The following is a 20,635-nucleotide window of genomic DNA, read 5'->3' on the forward strand; positions in this document are numbered from 1 at the left end:
ATTATTACTATTGGGAATATACTAGGATATATCCAAGGGTACTATTCATAGGATAGGATGGGATGGATCAGAGAAAATGTGCTTTGGACCATTTTGTGACATCAGGATAAATATATTCATTCTTGGGCGGAGATTTGGTTGGCCTTTGGCAGGATGCGTCAAAAGGATATTACGAAATATAAATTCTGAATATGGGTCAGATGTTTATAAGGTTCATTCAACTTCTTGATTTTAGTGTAGTTTTCTTTGCTTTAAAACTTAAAATGACATAAAACAGGAATATTGACTGTGGGAGTTAAGAAGTTCGTAATTTTCAAAGTTTTATACATCCCGAAACTTTTTGCCTTCTGGCAGTTTTCTTGTCTTTTCGAGGGTCTGTCGGTTTGGAATCTGATAACCCACGGACCCTTAGAACAGTATTAGAAGAGTTCTTTTTTACCAAGGAATAACTTTGTGATATTCCCCTTTTTTCTTTGTAATATCAAATATCTAGTATCTGAAGTAAGGAAGTATTAAGTGTCTTTTAAGGAGTGATAAACTGCCTAACTTTAAAGTTTTTAAAAAACTTTTTTTTCTTTTTAACATAAAAATTATCACTACTACCGCCATCTATCACTATTTTGTGATTTATTTACTGACGTCTGTGTCTGGACATATGCATTTTGCATACTGCCCATTAAATATTTGCTGATTGTTTGACTTGTTTGATTTGTATGCATCGTTTCCTACGTTTGGTTAAACTATTGTTGATTTGTTGGCCGTCCGCACTATTTACGCACGTCTCGCCACGCTGAGCTAAATCTGCAACCCTCAGCACATTTTCATACCAATTATCCTGCCAATTTTCCTACTTGTGTACGTGCACGTGCTGACAGATGAAATTTTGCGCATCAACATTCGTCCTCAACATTGTGTGATGTATTGCTATTTGTTCGAGCACCGTGGACCAAAACCATAACCATATCCAAACCCCCTCGATGTGCAATTTGCTCGTCTGGTTGCGCACCTAATATATTTCAAGCGTGAATGTTTTATTCTGTACGTAGTTGTGTGTCGCGTGTGCGATAATTAAATAACAGGCCATTTATTTCGAGCGATTCGACCGAAAAACATTCCGCTGTTCACACCACAGTGGGCTTAAGGGACAGAACATGAAAGCGCTTAACACAGGAAATCGACGTGGTTTCAAATTGTGCAAAACGCTTAAAATGCTTAAAATGCTTGAAATGACTGCAGGTAGATTGGCCGAGTGGAAAGAGAAAAGTGGCAAGCACTGAAAAGTGGAAATTTTGTTAAAGGGGTGCGAAATTACCACCAAGGGGAGAGTTAACAAGTATCTAGCTAACTAATTACAACTTGTTGTATTCCATATAACAAAGCAACATACACAACACTTTAATATTACTACATAAAGTGTCAATGTCCTTTAGCCTTCGGCCTAGTTCACATCTGATTAAACCCTTTATTCTTTATGCTATTCCCAGAGACTATATGCAACTTAATATACACATTGTCAACATACAATTTAGATTAACTACAAAACAGCTCAAACATGTTATAGCAACTTCCAACACATACCTAATTAAATGAGTGTGTGTTACACGTGTCACGTGCAATTTCTAACAAAAGTTTTTCGGTTTTGCGCTGTTTTAGAAAACAGGTTAGCGTTACGAATACCGCTAGGGTACGAGAGTTTAAAGTTACGAGTCGCGTGGGGCGACGAAGTTGCAGCGGTGACAATAGCGCCTGTGACAAAGTGACAATAACATCAAAGTCGAAGCGACGTGAGCGCAAAACACCGTGGCTAACGAATTAACCTTGTTTGCATGTTGGAAAGACAAAATTTCATACGTGACACACATGACAAACGTTCTACAAAGTGATATGTTAATTTTGCAGGAGTTGTAGGAGTTGATATAGTAGAGTAAAGTTAAGGTTATGTTAAAAGTTGTGGAGTTGGTTGCATGCATTTCTCATTTTTTACATCAACAGTATCTGATATGTCAGAGGTATCAAAAGACATTTTGTACTCTTTATCCTGATGTACTTTTATACTCTGTTCTCTTTGTGCGCGTTTCAGGCACGTTTCCTAAACCTAAAATCTTTTTCCTTGTATTTTTTTTGTCTTGCATCCAGGGCTTTAGCTTTAAAGAAAATTCTGTATAGAATTCCAGGACGAGTAACTTTGAAGTGTAGAGGCTTGAAATTCAATGCTGTGTTGCTGTTTCTTTCTATATTTTAGAAATATTTTATCTTTTATTTGAATGAAACATAGGCAACCCACGATACAATTAATGAGGTTATACTAAAACATATGCGCTACCTTGAGCTATATATTCAAGTGTTTCTAAAAGTAAATAAGCATGAAATAGATTTATTCCATCTGTCTACTCCTGTTAGTTGTATTTCTATTTATTCTTCTTCGTAAGGGGTGAAAACGAAAGAAAATACATGAAAAAAACCTCTAAGAGGAAAACGTCAAACAAATCAATCACAACAACTTTAAGTCTACCACACTTGCACACACCTTGAAGGTTCACACTACTTTCGCCTTCAGACCCTCAGTTTCTCAACCCTTAGGTATTGTCGGGGGTAGAGTTAGAGTAGAAGGAGAGTAGAGTACACACTTAAGCTTTGCATGAAAACACACACGAGTGTTGTTGTATTATACCGCCACCGAATGCGGTTTTACATTAGTTACCCTTAAACGTTCAACCCTTATTCTTACTTTTTTTAGCGGCACTAAAAGAAAAAAAATGAAGAAAGAATGTTTACAGTATTAATCTGAACAACACTTATCTTTGAAGTATGCGTAGATGACATTGATGTGACACACTGTATATGATAATATGACAAGATGTACTTGATGAGTATGTACCTGCGTTTGAAGTGTGCTAATTTATTTCCAAGATGTTTTCAAATTCAAATACCAAGTTTTAATATGCCGTTTATTGAAATAACCGAAAATAAATAAAAGAAATTCATTATTTGAATATTTGAATGAAAGTTTTATCTGTGCGCAGTTTTTTGATGTGAAAGACTTTAGGAGGGTGTGAGAATTAAAGCTGAGGGTGAAGATATGCATAGGGGTGGCGGATATTACGCCATGCAAAGACGGCGCGTAAATATTGAACGTTTTTGGTGTTTGACAGTTTGTCATCTGCAATGAATGAATGTGCGCGTGTGGAATATGCATGTGCAGAAAGGATGAAGGGGATGAGAGGGATGACACACACTAATGTATCACCAGTCAGCTATGCGAAGTATTTTAACGCTGGGAAACAAAATTAAACTTTAAAAATTCTATTTTAGACTAAAATATTAATGACTATACTATTTACTTACTTTATATGTGAAAGCTATTTATATATAGATGGCGGTAGTGATAAACATGAAAATATACGTAATAAATAAATAAAAATAAATTTGTACATGTCCATGAACATAATTATGCACATTTTAAGGGATGAAGATGTACACGCCGTTCAATAATTATTAAGGGTGGTTTTGACGTAGACGTACGCCGCTACTTAATTGACAGCAAAATCGATCAGTACTGTCTTCCATGTCTGGCCACGTGCATATTGCTCTCTTGCTCGCAGCCCTCTTCTAATTTAATAAAGCGTAAAATGAAAATAAAAATGAAAATGGTGATCGAGGCTTGGTGCTCGTTGGAAGCTACTCCCTTGATTAGGCACCAGGTGAAAACCTGATTAACTCATTACTCATTTACGTTTCTGGATTGATGTGTTTTTAGAAACTTTTTTATTATTGGACTTTGGTATAACCTCAATTTTAAATGGATAATTAAATGATGTATTACACGTTTTTATTTAATTTGAGATTACGCCTAAATGAAATGTCGTAGGGGGATGAAAAAAATTACAATTGAAAATACATTATTTTTGAATTTTCTATAATATTAAAATGAATCGCAAAATATGTTGGTAAGCGCATAACTCAACAACGCCTACACTAATTTGGCCAATTCTTTTTTTAAATGTTCGTTTAAGTCCAAGGATGGTTTTTACGGCGAGAAAAATTCGAATAATTGACTGGAAAACCCTATAGACAGCCTTTTTCTATAGGATAAAAGTTGACATTGAGATTCAATCATAGTTATAGTTTAATAGTTGAATCCGAGATGGCGCACTGAAATGCATTATTTGGAATTCTTTATATAATTAATTTGTTTAAAATAAAATTGCGAATCTTATTGATAGAATTGACACATACTATGTTTAGAACAAGAAAGTAGAAACTAATTACATTTTTATTAAACACAAGCGGGACAAAGTCGCCGGCAAAAGTTTGTCCGTAAATAAAATTTTCTCCCTAAAAGCCGTAAAAAGCATCTGAAAGCAACTGAAAGTGTTTCGATGATAAAATTTTATCATCTTAAGTATAATGATAAGAATTATAAAAGTGATCAACCCCTTAAAAGTATGATTATGATTATGATCATGATCTTAAGTATTATATGAATTTTTTTTAAACTTTAATAATATCCAAAATTGATTGTCAAAGTGACTGAAAATTATTTCAAATAATAGGTATTTAAGTAAACAATGCTTATAAGCGATTGCAATAAGTATTTTGTTTATAATTTAAATTATAGTTGAGTTCTCCCTTAAGTGACCCCCATTACCCTCTTTTACCCTACTATGTCTAGAACAAGAGAGTAAAAACAAATTACCTTTTTATTAAACACTGCCGATACGAAATCCATAAAAATTTGTTTGTATTTTGGGTTGTAAAGCAATTTAAATTACTTATCAGTATCATTTTAAAATTTATAAAAGTTTAAAATGCATATTTTAATTTCATAAACTTTAATTATCAGAAATTTCCAATTTATTTAATCATATTCATAGTAATTACCTCCGTAATCAATGCGAAAGCAACCCTTTCGGATGCGCGTGCAGCACATGTGGTGCACATTGGGCTCGCCACACCCCGCCGTGTTCATTTCATCCCTCACATCACGTTTCATGCGTTTCGCGTGCGTTTTGTCTGCATAGACTCCATGATGGTTCTCCAATATTCTCCATAGTGAGGTGGACTTCCACTGTGCACATGTTTCGCAATATGTGCAGTCCACCGCCCACCGCGGGGGTGGCACTCAGGAGGGTGGTTTGGTGGGTGCGTGCGCTGCATGCATGCGATGCGTCCCATTTGCAAACTATTATGGCGCTATTATGTTCGGCGATGCCATTGCAGATTGTGATACAATACACTTACATACAGTGTGTTCAAGGTATTAAATTAAAATAGTAATATTTGTTTATATTTTGTATTTTTTTCTGTAATTTAAGTTTTTTTAAAACTTTGAACACATTGTATATAAATCAAGGTATGTACAATGTTACCCACTGGTCGAAACTGTCTAACCGCACTTAATTTGAACCTCGCTGTGTCTGGATATGTAGGTATATATGTGGGGCGGCTAGACTAAACCGGCAGACGACGACATTGATTAAATAAGCAAGCCGCCATATTGACACTAATTACTCATTGTTATCCGGCTTAATAATCTGTGCGCGCCGCTCGCTATTATGATTGATCGCAGCCATCGAATAGCGCCAATCGAGAACGATAACCAAAAATCCTCTTAAAATTTATCACAATGCGCAAATTAATCACAAAAAGCTCATAATTCACCAAAAATTTAAAAACTTTTACCACTAGTAACCTTTCTATTTAATTTGTTGCAGATTCAAACATCAGATATGTATCACGTCGGATTATATCCAACCAGCCCCGTCTAGCGTCCTCTAGCGGTGAGTAGCGTTCGTTGGCGACGAAAATGTCGTCGACGACGTCAGGCAGCATCGTCGGCTATGAGAACAACAACGACGTGAAGTCAAAACGGCCGAAGACAACGCTGGCGCCGTCACGAGGGTGCACACCGTCGTTGACAGGTGCCTCCGGCTGTCAAAAACGGAAGCGGTGTGCGACCGTCCATCTTAATAATTTGTGGTCTTTTTGGTACGGTGCGCTTGGTACTGTTTTACAAGCCTACACATCAGTGAAATGCATCAAACGAATATTAGGTAATTAAAAAATATTTTAAAATTTGAATTTTACTTAACAATTTTGAATTTTTAAAGGTTATTCGGTGATGGCATGGCCAGAAGCTCATCCTCTTCCAATTTTGGAGATGAATGCAAGCTTAGGCCTAACTGCAGCCGCTGTACTTTTACTGCCATTTTTCTTAGCTTCAGCAGCGTTTAAAGTAAGTTTTAATTTTTCTTTAAATTTAGAAGAAGAAAAAACTAAATAAACATTTATTTTGTCCAGATTGGCAATTTAGCCAACGATGGCTTCAAGTTAGGCCGCCAGTTGAGCACGTGCAGCCGTGAGAAACCCGCCGACACGCTAGAAGGCGACGGTGGTTGCGGCCTGTTCAAACATGGCGGGCCTACTGCGCCATTCCTCCATCTTGTGATTGCATTCTCTCTTTTACTGCCGAAGTTACTCATGGAGGCACGACTCATCGAAGCTGGCCTTCTTCCACAAGGTAGGAATCATTTTTGTATTTAAATTTATTTTTATTTTTTTCTAACGACATCGTTTGGATATGCACGAATCAAATTCGAAGATAAAGTCATTTGTGACACACGATTTAACTTAAACAAAGCATTTCTTAATTCAATTCTATTCTATTGAATTCCATTCGATTAAATTCGAGCTAGTTAACTAACGCGATTGCATTTAGTTCTCGACGCTTGAATTATCCCAAAAGTGAAGATATTATTCATCAGTTTGCATTTAAATTCAAATATCTTAAGATTAAATACTATTAGCGCTAATAATAAATTCACCTGCGCGTTTTGGTTTCTGTTTTATTCTTCATATTTCTTGATTTATCAAATCTAATTTGACTTGCTTTGCGCCTGAAAACATAAGAAATTCTGAATCTGGAATTTCGGTGACGGTGCAGGATGTCGGACGTCGACATAAGGGAAAATCCCAAATTTTCCGCTCGCTTGAACTCAATCACACTTGCTCGAGAGTTTCCGCGACATTTTTCATCGCCAAACGCATTTTTCTTTTCATGACATCGACACGGAAATTCGTTTTACTTTATGCGTTAAAACTTCTTATCTGACGTTTGTATCACACGTGAAAATCATAAAAAAAAAGTTTTAGGTAACCTTAACTTTTAATTTGCTTTAGTAATATTTGATTTTATATTAAATAGTTATGAGTTATGAGGATTAATATCTTAATCGCATGCAGCATTAATCTGCTGCTGTGTTAAACGAGCATTGCGCGGATCATGTCTAATGGCGCTTGAGAAAGCGCATTCCACGTGGAACCACGTGGAACGGCTTTTCTTGCCGGAAATCGACTCGATTAAGTTGAGATGCGAAACTAATCGTTTTCTGTGTTTTGCAATGTATATACACTGTTGAATTTCTTGCCAGCCCTGCTTCCGGTTGATGATATTCGGATTGTGAACGCGCGAATTAATGTATTGTAACAAATTTGCTTTGAATTCCATTTCATACCGAACCAATTCTTAAAAATGGTTTGAGTAGCTCAAATTCTTGTTACGAAGGTATGCAACCAAATATACCTACTGCAAAATAGCCACTCTGTTGCCTACCACATATTTCTGAGTGTGGAGTAGCACGTTTTTTTATTTATCACCTCCGTTTCGTGATCCTGTATGCGTGCGGTTGCTTTTAAAATACGTTCGGTGGGCTGCACCCCTTGTGGTGCGTTTTTGTGTGATTTGTGCGTGATGCGGAGCGCATTACGAATTAACGCGCGGTTCGCACTGAATTCGTCCTTTTTCACATTCTGCCTGCTTTCTATCGGGAGGAATCCACCGGGAAGGAACATTTCGAATGTTCAAACGTTCAACTGGAACGTGATCGGAATTTTAATACAGGAAAATGGCAGGCTGGTAAAAAAAAAATCGTGAGAATGACACGTATTTCCGGTTTAGATTTTTGGTTTTTGTTATTGATTTTTTTTCAAGCCGATAGACAATATTAAATAAATATTTAACAACTTTTGGCGTGTTTGATAAAATCAATAGGTTTTTATTTATACAAAAATCTGAAAAGTATGAAATTCGATTTTAGTTTATTGTAGAATTAAATGTAATACAATTAAGCGTCATTTTGAAAGTAATTTTGATATTGTGACTCAATTATTACAACTATCAGTGCAAAAAAAGAGCTACATACTCTTTGTCTACCATAGAATCATGTAGCTTATTCCAATTTTCTTAATAGCTGTTAGGTTTCTTGTTATTTAACGATAAAGTAGACCAGACGTTGAGCCAATAGTGAACCACTTTTTTTATGTAATAATCATCACAATTTTTCATCAGTCTACAAGTTTCAAGTAATACTTAAATGCTACAGGGCTTATAATGTTGTTAACTAATTTAAGAACTAGATAATTATCAAAATTTCGCAGCACTTACACAAGCGTCATAACTATAACACAATATTTATGAATTAACTTGAATCAAAAAATATAAAATAAATCAAAATAAAAAGAAATCAATGAAAGTACTTCTGGAAAAATGATTACTTATTATTATATTTACTTTATTTTATTTGTGATCGTACTGTGGGGTATGTTGTATTTTCGACATATTTCCCTAATATTTGCACCTTTACTTATTTCGTCAATTGCTTTAAACGCATCTTCCTCCTTTTAGTTAAAAAAACATTCTTTTGGCAGCATTTTGTATACAAAAATGTGGGTGGTCAATTACAGGAATAAACTCTTGGTACAGATATTACCAGTAGTAAACCACTGGTCTACAACTGGAACATTGTGAATAATGGTATTCTTTTTGTTATAATATTTTATTGCAGCATTATGTAAACCTACATGTAAGAGAAAAAATAAAAAAATATATCAAAAAGCTAAATCACCAATTGTAGACCAAATGGTATATTACTGGAAAAGCATTCAATTCGAGTTCCAGTAGTTTACCAATGGCAATTAATGATTTAAATTAGCATTTTCAGATTAAATAAAACGTAATATTAATGCTTCACAGTGCATAGTTCGCAATTGATTAGAAAAGCGGTTACAGAAATTGATATAAACAAAGATTTACACTGATTTAAGAAAACTTTCCGTCGACGTGTCGCTTATTAGAATGGCCGCTCGAAACGAAGTGCACGATTGTCGTTACGAATTTTGCTTTAAAAACTGATGTGGATGGCGTGTTTGTCGGTTTTTTTTACGACTATATGATTCATAGAAGTACGACAGTTCTATCAAATATTAAAAAAGTGGCGGAAAGTTCGACAGAACGTTAATATTTTAATGTAAAAGTGGAAATGGTGCACTACTAGTACCTGGTGCGGCACTGGTGCACCCACCCTATGATTGAATCTTAATGCCAACTTTTATCCTATACAAAAGGGCTGTCTTTAGGGTTTTCCCGAAAATTATTCGAATTTTTCTCGCCGTAAAAACCATCCTTAGACTTTAACGAATATTTTAAAACAAGAATTGGCCAAATTTGTCTAGGCGTTGTTGAATTATGCGCTTACCAACACATTTTGCGATTTTTTTTATATTAGAGATTAGATTAACTTCTGTGGGATGTTACTTTGCAACCACATGTTTTAAACATAGTTTTGCGTAAATCTGACTTGAAAAAATGGCACAAACCTGTTCTTCTATTCTAACCTAACCTATCTTGAATCTGTACAGCGTTGAACAATGTACATGACTGTAATCCGATACGAAGTGAAGATTTACGAGCTTTGCGCCAACCTAAGCGGCTTTGATTAAAATTTACACACCTTGCGATACTGCTTTACACTGTAAACCTTCTGGAAACACCCTTAAATCAACTACTCTTGAATTAAAATAAAAACCAATTTCTCGATGAATATTAATTACATTACACTGTCAGTTTTGATGCAATACTTGTCTCAAACTTGGAACAAACTTATTCCACTATTATTCAACTGTCAATTGTCGATTCTCGCATCGGTGGCGTGAGTTTGATTGTATTTGTAATTTTGGCTTCTGATTCCCCTGACATGAAGACAGAATGGTTATCAGACTCTCAGACCTTACACCTCACATAGTCTACAGACGACGGTGTACAATCGACAGTTCTCTCACATCTTGCATCTTGGCGAGATGCTTGATGTTCACCGTTCGCACTAACGACAAGAGTTTGCTTACCTACTTCGTATGTTGAGTTCGAAGTAAGCATTGAAATTTGCTAGAATTCCGTACACGAGAGGCGTGACAGACAGTTTGGAACTCGGCATGGCGTTTACACAATTGCTGCCATTTCTCAGAGAGCATCGTCCTGCTCGGAAGTCGTGGAAGCGACGCTCATTCATTATGAATGACAAGGACTTTGTCGTCTTCTGCGCGGGTACACTTTCCACGCTTCTCAACTCTCAACATTTTCGAAACTTCTCGAATTCTTAGGTACTGGTACTACTCTCGGTGATTGGGTGTAAAACACCGTGAGATGTTTGCAAGCTTTTTGGACTATTTAGGTTTTAAGTGAAGTTAAAGATGCAGCAAAGTGAAAAAAAGTAAATTTATTGTGTACATAAAAAATAAAGCTCTCGAAATGAGGTTAGGCGAGCACGCTGTTGTTTTCTGTTGCTTCTGTGCGCTGAAAGTGAGTGATGGGTGGGGGGGTTGCATGCCTCAGGAAAAAGAAAATTATAAAATGAGAAAATGCGAGAATACAAAATAAAAAATACAAAATTACAAGCTTTTTGCCGACTTTTAACGTGTAAAGTGTGGAATGCTTTGGAATCCCTGTCAAAAGTCAGTCAAAACAATCACAAAAATAAGATTAATATGTTTTCACAAAACTGGAAAAAAAGCAACAAAAAAACTTAAAAAATTAATTTTTGAATTTGATTCCAGAAATGTTGGTATTAATTTTGTAGTTCTCGTTGATTTTACTGTAAAGATAAATAATTATGCTTTGCTTGCATTTCACGATCTGTTACTCTCTGCGTTTCGCAGATCGTTGAGCCATTTATCATGCATTATAACGAATGCGTTCATTAAGCCCAAACGCACACACCTTCGCATCTTTGCTACTTTGCTGCCTGCCTAAGTACCTACGGGTTTTGCGTTTCGCTTTCCACTTTCCGCGTTTTGCATTTTGCTTCACCTGCAATCCAGCAAGATTTATGTGCTTGCTAAAATCTTCCTCAACTTCTTCCTCTCGTGTCTCTTAACGTTTTACTCCTTCTCACCTGCACATGGTCTTGTTTTATTTATTGTCCTATCGTTTTCGCTCATTAAGCTTAGTTTTCCGCTGGAGTTTCCCTACACTCTACCTCTTCCTACACTTTACTTGAGTTAACTTTGCAATCATTTTCTTTACTTTAACTTTAGTTTTAGTTCATTAGCGCTGAGTAAATTTAAATTACTTTCCAAGTTTGTCATAATATTCATTATCACAAAGATAAACAAGAACTTACCACTGCATTAATTTTGAAATGCATGAATGTATATTATTTGCACAATTCCGGTTTGTTTTGAGTCAGTTTATAATTTAATTAATGAATATTTTGATGATAATCAGTTACAAATACTTTAATTATAATATACTAGATATTCTCGTGCTGATTAAATTTTAATTAGACGTTTTTAGTTACATTAATTTTTGTGGTTGATTGAAATTTAGATTAGTGGTGTATCCGACCAAAAATGACCGGAAACCTCAAATTGAGTTGTGGAATTTTTGATGCAGGAATTTTTAGTCGGACTTCAATTACCATACCATAAATAATTATCGTCGCGCACCGCACGAAAATATATTTTAATTAAAATTTAATCATTATAATCACATAGCTTGGGTTTTCGTAACAATATTTTTAATTAATTCTTTTAATTAGATTTTCTTTCGGTCGGATTACTTAAAAGTTCTTTTTTTAAATTTACTTCTGCCTAGGTATTGATTTTATTGATCCTATATAACATGTCAACATTTAATTAGGTCTTCTCTTCAATTATTCCCTCATTCGACATTCGCCAATCACCGTATCAAACGTTGAAACGTTCAAACCGTCGAAAGGCTTCTCAATGTCTCATTTATTTTTCGCTCACTTGAGTTTTCCCAAGCTATTCTTTCGGGCTACTTGCTTTGTACTATGGGTTTCTGTCTTGAAGCTTCTTGAAGGTTTTCTTTCAAGATACACTCAGCACTAAGAAATAACAGACTGAAAGATTCTTTAGTTTAGTTTATTTAAAAGAAAATTACGTATTTTACTGATAGTTTATTTGAATTTCGTTTCTTTTTTTTTTGTGGGCAATAAGAAAAATCTTGTTTGGATAGAATAAATTGGTTTTCACAATATATTGCTTACTAATTGAGCTTGGAATGAGCTGGGAAATGAGTGTGAAAATTGGAAAAGACCATAGAACAACAAAAACGATTAATGAATCTTTCTTGCGTACATAGATAAAACACAGAAATAAATAAAACTGAGTTTGTCCTTGAAAAAAAAAACTATCACGGTATGATATGAAAAGTTTCCTCCTAAAGTAACAAAAATCTGTATTTTTTGTTGAGTCACCGTCACAACTCTGGACTTTTTCGTCCCTAAAACATTTTCTCTCCCCTTGGTAGTGCAGTGCAGCCACTGCCAAAACGGCAAAAGTTTCTGAAGAAAAAGGAAAACCAACGCATCGATTGCGTTGGGGTTTTGGCTCCGGTTGAGAAATCCGATGCAATTCAATGCAATGATATTGATGGATCTGGCCATAAATAAAACTACTTTCTCGGTTTCCTGTCGTTTTCGATCGTTTCTAGTCTTGTGGCTATCGTCCATCGAAAAAAGAACGGAAAAACGCCTCAGACATTCTCGATTACTTTTGTTTTCGTTCAATTTACGGAATCCTTTCATTTTTCATTCTGTTGTTTCTGCTGCTTTTGTTGTTCTTTGTGCTTCGGATCGATTTTTATGTTTTTTGAAGGTTTCGAAACACTCTGGATAAAGTAACTATTTCATTTTTATGGCCGAGGGGGTGATTTGACCGAATCATATTTTTGGATGGCTAAGGGTATCTAAGAATATCTACAAATATCTATACACTTGACTCTTGAGATACTCATATCAGTAGCGTAGACCTACTAAAAAGAAATCGGAAAGATTGCAATATCATAAATGTAATATCCCTTCATGGAAGATTATTTTTTATTCAAAACATTTTTCTTTTTCTTTCTCTGTCATTTAAGTTTAATTAATGTTTTTGTGAGACTTTGTGTTAATGATTTTCTGTTTTGAAGAATCTCATATTGTGGCTTAAAACTTGACGTCAAACAACATAAATCACTGTTTTTCTGCATCCCTGCGTCTTAGTGCTTACTTTTTGCCTTCCACCCTTAAACTCCAGAGAGTTGTAGAAGTTTCTTGAGTTTTAGCTGTATTGGCTCCAGTTTCCTGTTTGTGATAACTTTTGTTGTGCCCATAATGATTGGAGTTGTTAATATGTTTAATTATTTCTGTAATTAATCAAATTAATCATCTGACAGACAAACAGCAAACACGATTAATATTTATTTTGCACGCACATGTTTACTAAACATGATAAATTCATTATTTTTATTTTTGTGAAAATATTTGTGAGGATATTGTGTTACCTCATGCGTAAAATATGAAAATGATGAAAAATGTGAAAATGCAAAGGCAAGAATAAGAATAAATTCCGTATTATATGTCTCGTAAGAGGAATAAAGGATTCTAAAAATAGCTGAAAAGCTGTTGTGATATATTATATCTCCTAGAGCAGAAAATAGTCTCGAGTAGGAGAATAGAATAATTGAATTGTGATATAATACTGCATAGGCAAAATAGTCGCGTTGAAAAATTCAAAATGGACGTCAAGTTCATGCAAGTTCAAGATAAATAAGTTTATGAAAACTTTAAATGCACTGGATATCAACTATTCACAAAGTAAATATATAATATTTTAAGAAATAATTACAGTAGTACAAAACTATCACAGAAAACTACAAAGTACATTTTGAAAATGGGAAAATAGCGAATGCGCTTTTATGTAACATCCCAAAATGAGGAACTTGCAAGTTGTAACTGCAACTAGGACAGAACACCAAAGAAAAACAATGCGATACATATGTAGAACGCGCAACTCGAACTGTAATTGAAACGAAACGCCAACAAAAACATAGTTTTCTGAAAACTCCCGGAATACAAAGCGGAAAATGTTTCGTGGATATTTAGGTCAGCGAATAATGCAGTCGTTAGCACAAAACTACAAATGTGACAAGACAATAGCGAAAAAAGATAACAAATGTGAAAGAAGCAAGAGTACAATATAAATAAAACAATGTATGCAACCAAACACACACTAAATTAAACTATTATACGCGAAATACTGAAGCTTTAAGTCGGAAATAACCTAAAATATGAAAATTATTACTGGAAGTGTGCAAGAAATGACACCAAATGTGAAAAATGCCGCGCAGAGCATAGTTCTGGGTAAAATGATAGATAAGAACACATTGAACTGACCCAGAAGCGCGTCGAAGTGGAAAATCTCCATATTTCACGTCCAACATGAGTGCACAGTCGAGTTAAGTCAAGTAAGAAAAATTGTGTGAAAATTTAGCAAGAAAATCTATTAGAATGCGGCAAGTTTAAAACTAACTCAAACTTTCGAATGTGTAAAATTTCTTTTTGTGTATTTTTTTTTACTATTGCAGGGTAAAAGAAAATGGCGTTTTTATTTTTTGTTGCTTACGTGATTTTATGCCTTTAAAAGTATCATTAAAACCGCATTAAGTCCAAGTTTCAAGATTCTTCGAAACCCCAAAAGTAAAAAGTTAAATCAGGATGAAAAATGATTTTTAAAATGCTTGTTTCCTTGATGCTGAAATTTTGTAGTCGCATTTTCTACACTTTCCACATTTACGTCGTTCAATCCAGAAGTCTTAAGGACTCGTCCTTAAATCCTACTTAAAGTCTTTTGCTCGCTTGGTTGCTCCGGTTTTAATTGCATTCATTAGTCATAATTATATTTCGAGTCTTAAGTTTCTCGGTTTAGTTTCATCAGTTTTCACAATTTCGCCGACAACTTTTAGACAAACACAAGTTCACTAGTAATTCACCAGCAATTTTCTTCAATAGTCTTCGTTTTCGTCTCGGGGAATTTCATTTTGTGCACCCGCATTCGTTTATTTTTGCCATTTCGGCTTAATTTCTTCGCGCGCACAGCAACTTGCAAGTAGTGATGTTGAAACATTGCGGGAACGCTTGGATGGAATCGCAATTTGCAATTTCAGCGTATAGGCAACCAAGCGTTCAGAGTAAACGAATACGAATGGTCTGGGCATGACGAACGATGCGATGTTGGTTGCATACATAATGAGAGATGAAAATGGTTTAAAAATTTGAGGTTCAATTTTCGTTTATACGCTTTTTTACAGCCTCACAAATCTTTTGTTGTTGTCGGTAATAAAGGTTTTATGGCTTTTGTGAAATCGATTACGCAGCATGTGATCTATTGTCCTTTTGATCAATTATCCTTTGATCTACTAATCTACTTGATCAAATGAACTGAACTGAAATAATCAACATCCGAATCGTAAATCGTAAATAAAACGTGAAATTGAAAAAAAAAGGAAAATGAAAAATCCGAATATCGAAAAAAATGATTTATTTACCAACGGTGGATTGCGGCTATTGCGATATAGGTGGACGTATTTCCAAGCTTTTGCTTATTTTCGATTTTGTTTGCCCCAAGCAGGTGCGCCATATTCACACGCACGAAAAATCACACGGGAATCACAAATTTCACACGCGTTACACTCGAAAACAGAATGCGTACCTAATCGAAATATCCCCGTTGGTTTTCATTTCTTTTTTTTTTTCTATTTTCGGACATGAAAAAAAATAAGAAACAAAACAAAAGTTGTTTATATCAATCAGAATGACTTCTGATTGGGATTGATGGCATTTTTTTCGGGATTTGATCACATTTTCGTAACAAGCACGTTTTCAAGAGTGTGTTTCAAGTATGCGTGTGCAACGTGTGCGTGATGGAAATCACACCACCCGTCGCGCTGTGGCTAAACCATCAAAATGGCGGCGTAGCCCTTTTTCAGTTCGCCGCTTCGCTTTGCGCGAGATTTGATTGCATTTGATTTACGATTTCGTGCGAACGCGCCGTGTAATATAATCGACGTGAACGTAAACTAGCTTGATACCAAACAAACACAACCAAAACAAAAATCTACACTAAAACATCCGTCACATAACCTAAAAACAAAAAATAAAAAATGCAAAAGATGGCGCAGGTAATATACATAAATAAATCTAGGGTACTTGAAGTCCTACAAAAAAATTATCTTGAGTTTTGGCTAGGCTAATAATTTTTTCACTCTACTGTCGTCGTTGTGGACGTTGTCGGCGTTCCTTGTACTTTGAAAATTAGTTGCAGGCACGCGAAGCGCCATTTTGCGGAGTAATTCAGTTGTTATGGACCGACAGGGAAACATGGAAACGTCGCGTGTATGAAATAATCCGCATTGCCAGCGTTCCGTTTCGTGCAGTCCGGCGTTCCGCGTTTTGCTTTTACGTCTCGGACGAAGGGGTAAATTTCATCCACATTTCATACGCAGGAATGTGTTCTATGCAATTTGCACACCCAACACACAACACAATCTTCATATTCCGAGAAGCAAGCTTATTTAGTGTCCAACAGCGTCATTGAACAATAGTTTTATTCAATTTTACGTCCAAATAACGCAAAACTGTTGATATAATATAACGTCATCTAACAATTCGATTTGATGTGAAATTGATTTTAATCTCGGAGGAATTCCTGCCGTATTCTATTGAATTCCGACTTTTTTGTTATTGTTGCTTCTACAAATAGATTTTTCTTTCATTCTGTTTGAATTTCATCGAATTCAATTTGGGACTATCAGAAGTCGTCATAGGCAACCAAACACTCACTGTAGAGATGTTTTTCAGTTTTTATTTTTGTGGTCGTTTTTTTACTTTGTAAGGATTTGGTTAAGACTACAGATAACGAACCGTGAAACATCTTCGTGATACGAGTACTCCGCTTTGCAAACAAAAGTTCCACTCGTTCTGGGATAAAATTAGCGAATCGAAATCAGAATCGGAATAGAAATTTTCCAGATGTTGCACGATGTTCTGCTGGTAGCGAAGTTGCAGTAATGCGGCGATGCAGCGATGCAGGAATGCAGAAAACGGAACTGCGGAAAACGTAAGCGTGAGCTTGAGAGCGGAAAACTCTAACGCGTCGCGCATTCAAATCGTCGCTGTAATGCAATTGTGACTAATAGGAAAACTTCTTTATCGACTATTCGCCATCTTGAATACGTAATCATCAAACAAACAAAACAAAAACTCACAAAAGACACACAAAACAAATTACTCTATAAGTTAATGATATAATTCTACTTTAGTAAATTACCAATAAATTAAGGGTTGATTTTTTTTATCCTCAATTTTATGTACGTAATCAACATTGACATGTTTTTTGTATTTATTCTGGTTTTTGTGCCGATTCAGTCATTTGCTTTGTTTGTTTTTATTTGCTTTCATCATCGTTACTTTCACCCTCTTGCAACTTTTGTAACTGTTGCAGCCGTTGCAGGATTTACCACCATGCCGCAATCTGTGTCTTGCTGTTTTTGTGCGGTGTTGGCGTCTTTATCCCTTATATTTATTCTTTATCCTTATGCAACCCTAAAGTTTCATTCCTTAGTCTCCAGCCGTCAGTCACGACCTCAGAAAGGGAAACGCACAAAGAGTAAAACCCGGAAACTAGTAAACGTAGAATAACTGCAAATGTCGAAACGTGAGGCGAGAGGGTAGCAAGATGTGTAAAGGATGTGGGAGAAGTAAAACTTTCCTAAACAGGCACAACCGGCACATCAAGCAGACGAAAATTTAAGTGAGGAGCAAGTAACGTGTCTTCTCACGCGTTTTCACCCCTAAATGTTGAACTCTTCCAGTTGTAACTTCACAACATAAACATCTAAACATGTCTTCTCATTATATCTTCGTCATGATGTCTTGATTCTCATTACAATCCTGCAATAAATTATTCTCAACGAGTAGGCAACTGAATATACACACTGTGACAGTATAGTTACCCTTGATCCTGATGCATTTTACTTGTTTTTGCTCCTTTTGTCATTTAGCTTGGTCATGTTGACGTCGTTTGTCCTTGAAGCATTTAGAAATTTATAAAGGTTGCTTGTCCTTGATGTGGGGGCGTCATGACTCGTCAGGTTATTCGATATAAGCCGTTGCGGTGAATGACTAAGTGGCTAGTCACACACGAAGGGAGGAAAGTCAAGTGGAATTTTATCCTGAGGGTGTTTTACTCATCAAAAGAGAATGCACAATGTAGTTGCACCCATAATACTTGTTAGTAATCAAGATCATTAGTAATTGATACGCTTGTAATCCAATCTTCTTTTAAAGATACCTTTTAGTAAGGAAAAATATTAATTAAAGGAGAATCCACCTTCGTGTGTGTAGTTTCAGGTAGAATCTAATAAATTACACTAGATATGTGTTGTGTTGTGTTGTGTAGTCAAGGGAATATAGGCAACCAACATGACTATACCGATCTATTCGCTAACCTCATTGTGTTCAGCGAGCTAACCTCCAAATAATTTGCAAACCATCCGACCGTTCAGCTTCCAACGTTTTCCCACGTTACGATCCAGTGCAAACGTAAATTCGTTGTCTTCCCACGGGAATGTAAACGTATCTGACCTAAAAGCTCCTTCAACGCATACAAACACCCACAAATACCAACATTTTATTTGTCTAGTTGTAGAAATTTCGAAATAGTTTTGGTTTCCGTTTTAGTTTAAATAGTAAACGGTTCTGATCGGGATTTAAATGAGTTCAGATTTAAATTAACGTAGGCAACCAAATATACAAATTGTGAACTGTATTGTACAATGGGAAGTTTGTATACATTAATTAATATATGTTTTGAATGAAATATTTCAAATATTTATTCTGCAGAATTAATTCTGGCGTTATTAAATTGAGTTTAATTTGAAATCAAGTTAAATATTTGAGATGATGTCTGTGCCTAAATAAAAAATGGAGCTTTCAGTATTATGCAACCAACCAAACAATGAAAACGAATTATCAGAAGGTACAAAAAATTCGAGAAAAAGATGAAATAAAATAAACAAAACCCTTTCATTACGTACACGATGCGCCGCAACCCGCCATGGGACGGCTTAGGGTTGATCCGGCTTAACTGTGCTTGCATCCTCACCACCTACTCATACAATCACACGGAAAACTCAAAGCTATTCAGCTATTCAACGACTATTCGACTACACCTACCTATTCCGTATTTTACAATTTACATCAAAAGTTAATTTCATAGACGGCCATTTTTGTTTTTGCATTACGAGTAGAACAATAAAAGCAAAAACGAAAGCTGACAAAATCCTTCTGGAATATTAAGAATTATGGTAATTAACTTCAATTTACGTTAAATTAAAAACTAAAAAAAGCGAAAAAAAAGTTGTTAACGTAGTTCAGACCGCTAATCTTCACTAATATTTCACTAACCTAAACTAAATGTTTATTTAGTTAGAAATATAATTCGATTAAATCAGTCGCTCTTCATTTTCATGCAATTTGCGACCAGTGTTAATATTTACTCCGTGGCATGCACGAATGCTCAAATAGTGCTCAAACACATTTGTTAGCGTTAATTAAAACATGTTCAAGAGTTTCGCGATCCACATCGCTTCGAAATAAAGTACGGACGCGGTTTGAAATGTTTGCAAACACAGCGAACACTATTTGCTCGTAAATTTATATGTGAGGCCATATTTGTAAATACTTCTCGGCGTACAACGCGATGAAATTGTTTAATGCTAAACTATTGCGGGTTTTAAATTCGGGGCGAATTGAAATTTAAAATATACAAAACTGCGTACGGTAGAGAAGGTAAATAATATTTGTTGATGATTAATTTCTTGTTTTGACACTACTCCAAACCTATTCACGCAAATATTATGTTTATAAATTAGTTTATGAGGATAAAATATTATAAACGCATTGTAATAATGATTCACGTTGTGGAATGAGGTTAGAATTTGTTATTTCAAGATGGCGTTTGAAAATTATTATTAAATTTGAGAAAATTCACATTTTATTCAACGATTTATTTAAATGTTTCGAAAACAAAAGAACTCAAGTGTCAGCAAATAAAAACGGACATTACACGCGCAACGTGTCTGTCACTGAAGCCCGAGACGTAAAAATGCTACAAAACTGTGTACATTGTACACACTTGCAACAGAAGGCCCGAAAGGACTAAAAAGGGACTAAACCAGAATGAAAAACGAGCGACGCGGCCATAAAATGCTAAATAAGATAATAAACTGCAAACGATGTTTAGCCAATACTGAACAGCAGAAGAGCAGGCAAACAACGCTGAATAAAAAAAAACTAAAAATGAGGAAACATGTGTGAAAATATGTGAAACACGGCAATAAATTGAATTTTTCATGAGTGCATCATACACAACAGAGTATAAACTATGTTGTTGCATGTGCATGCGCATGCGCGACTTAAGTTACTCTATCGTTATGTGCGTTGAGCAATTTTTCGAATTT

At 35.4% G+C, this 20,635-nt stretch overlaps 1 protein-coding gene across 1 annotated transcript in view; it reads left to right on the forward strand.

Annotated features, from left to right (window-relative positions):
• The window catches only part of LOC135796013 (protein tincar-like), a 52,389-nt gene that overhangs the window by 12,502 nt on the left and 19,252 nt on the right, over positions 1-20,635 (forward strand). Inside the window, exons 2-4 of the mRNA XM_065307872.1 lie at positions 5,715-6,053; positions 6,111-6,235; positions 6,301-6,520. Of these exons, the coding sequence (XP_065163944.1) occupies positions 5,807-6,053; positions 6,111-6,235; positions 6,301-6,520 (592 nt within the window). The 5' untranslated portion in view covers positions 5,715-5,806. The remainder of the gene's footprint in view (positions 1-5,714; positions 6,054-6,110; positions 6,236-6,300; positions 6,521-20,635) is intronic.

This window comes from Atheta coriaria, unplaced genomic scaffold, assembly GCF_025399875.1.
Source record: "Atheta coriaria isolate IRGN ID8LTWV9N9 unplaced genomic scaffold, Caltech_Dcor_3.1 hic_scaffold_7_pilon, whole genome shotgun sequence".
NCBI classification, from domain to species: domain Eukaryota; kingdom Metazoa; phylum Arthropoda; class Insecta; order Coleoptera; family Staphylinidae; genus Dalotia; species Dalotia coriaria.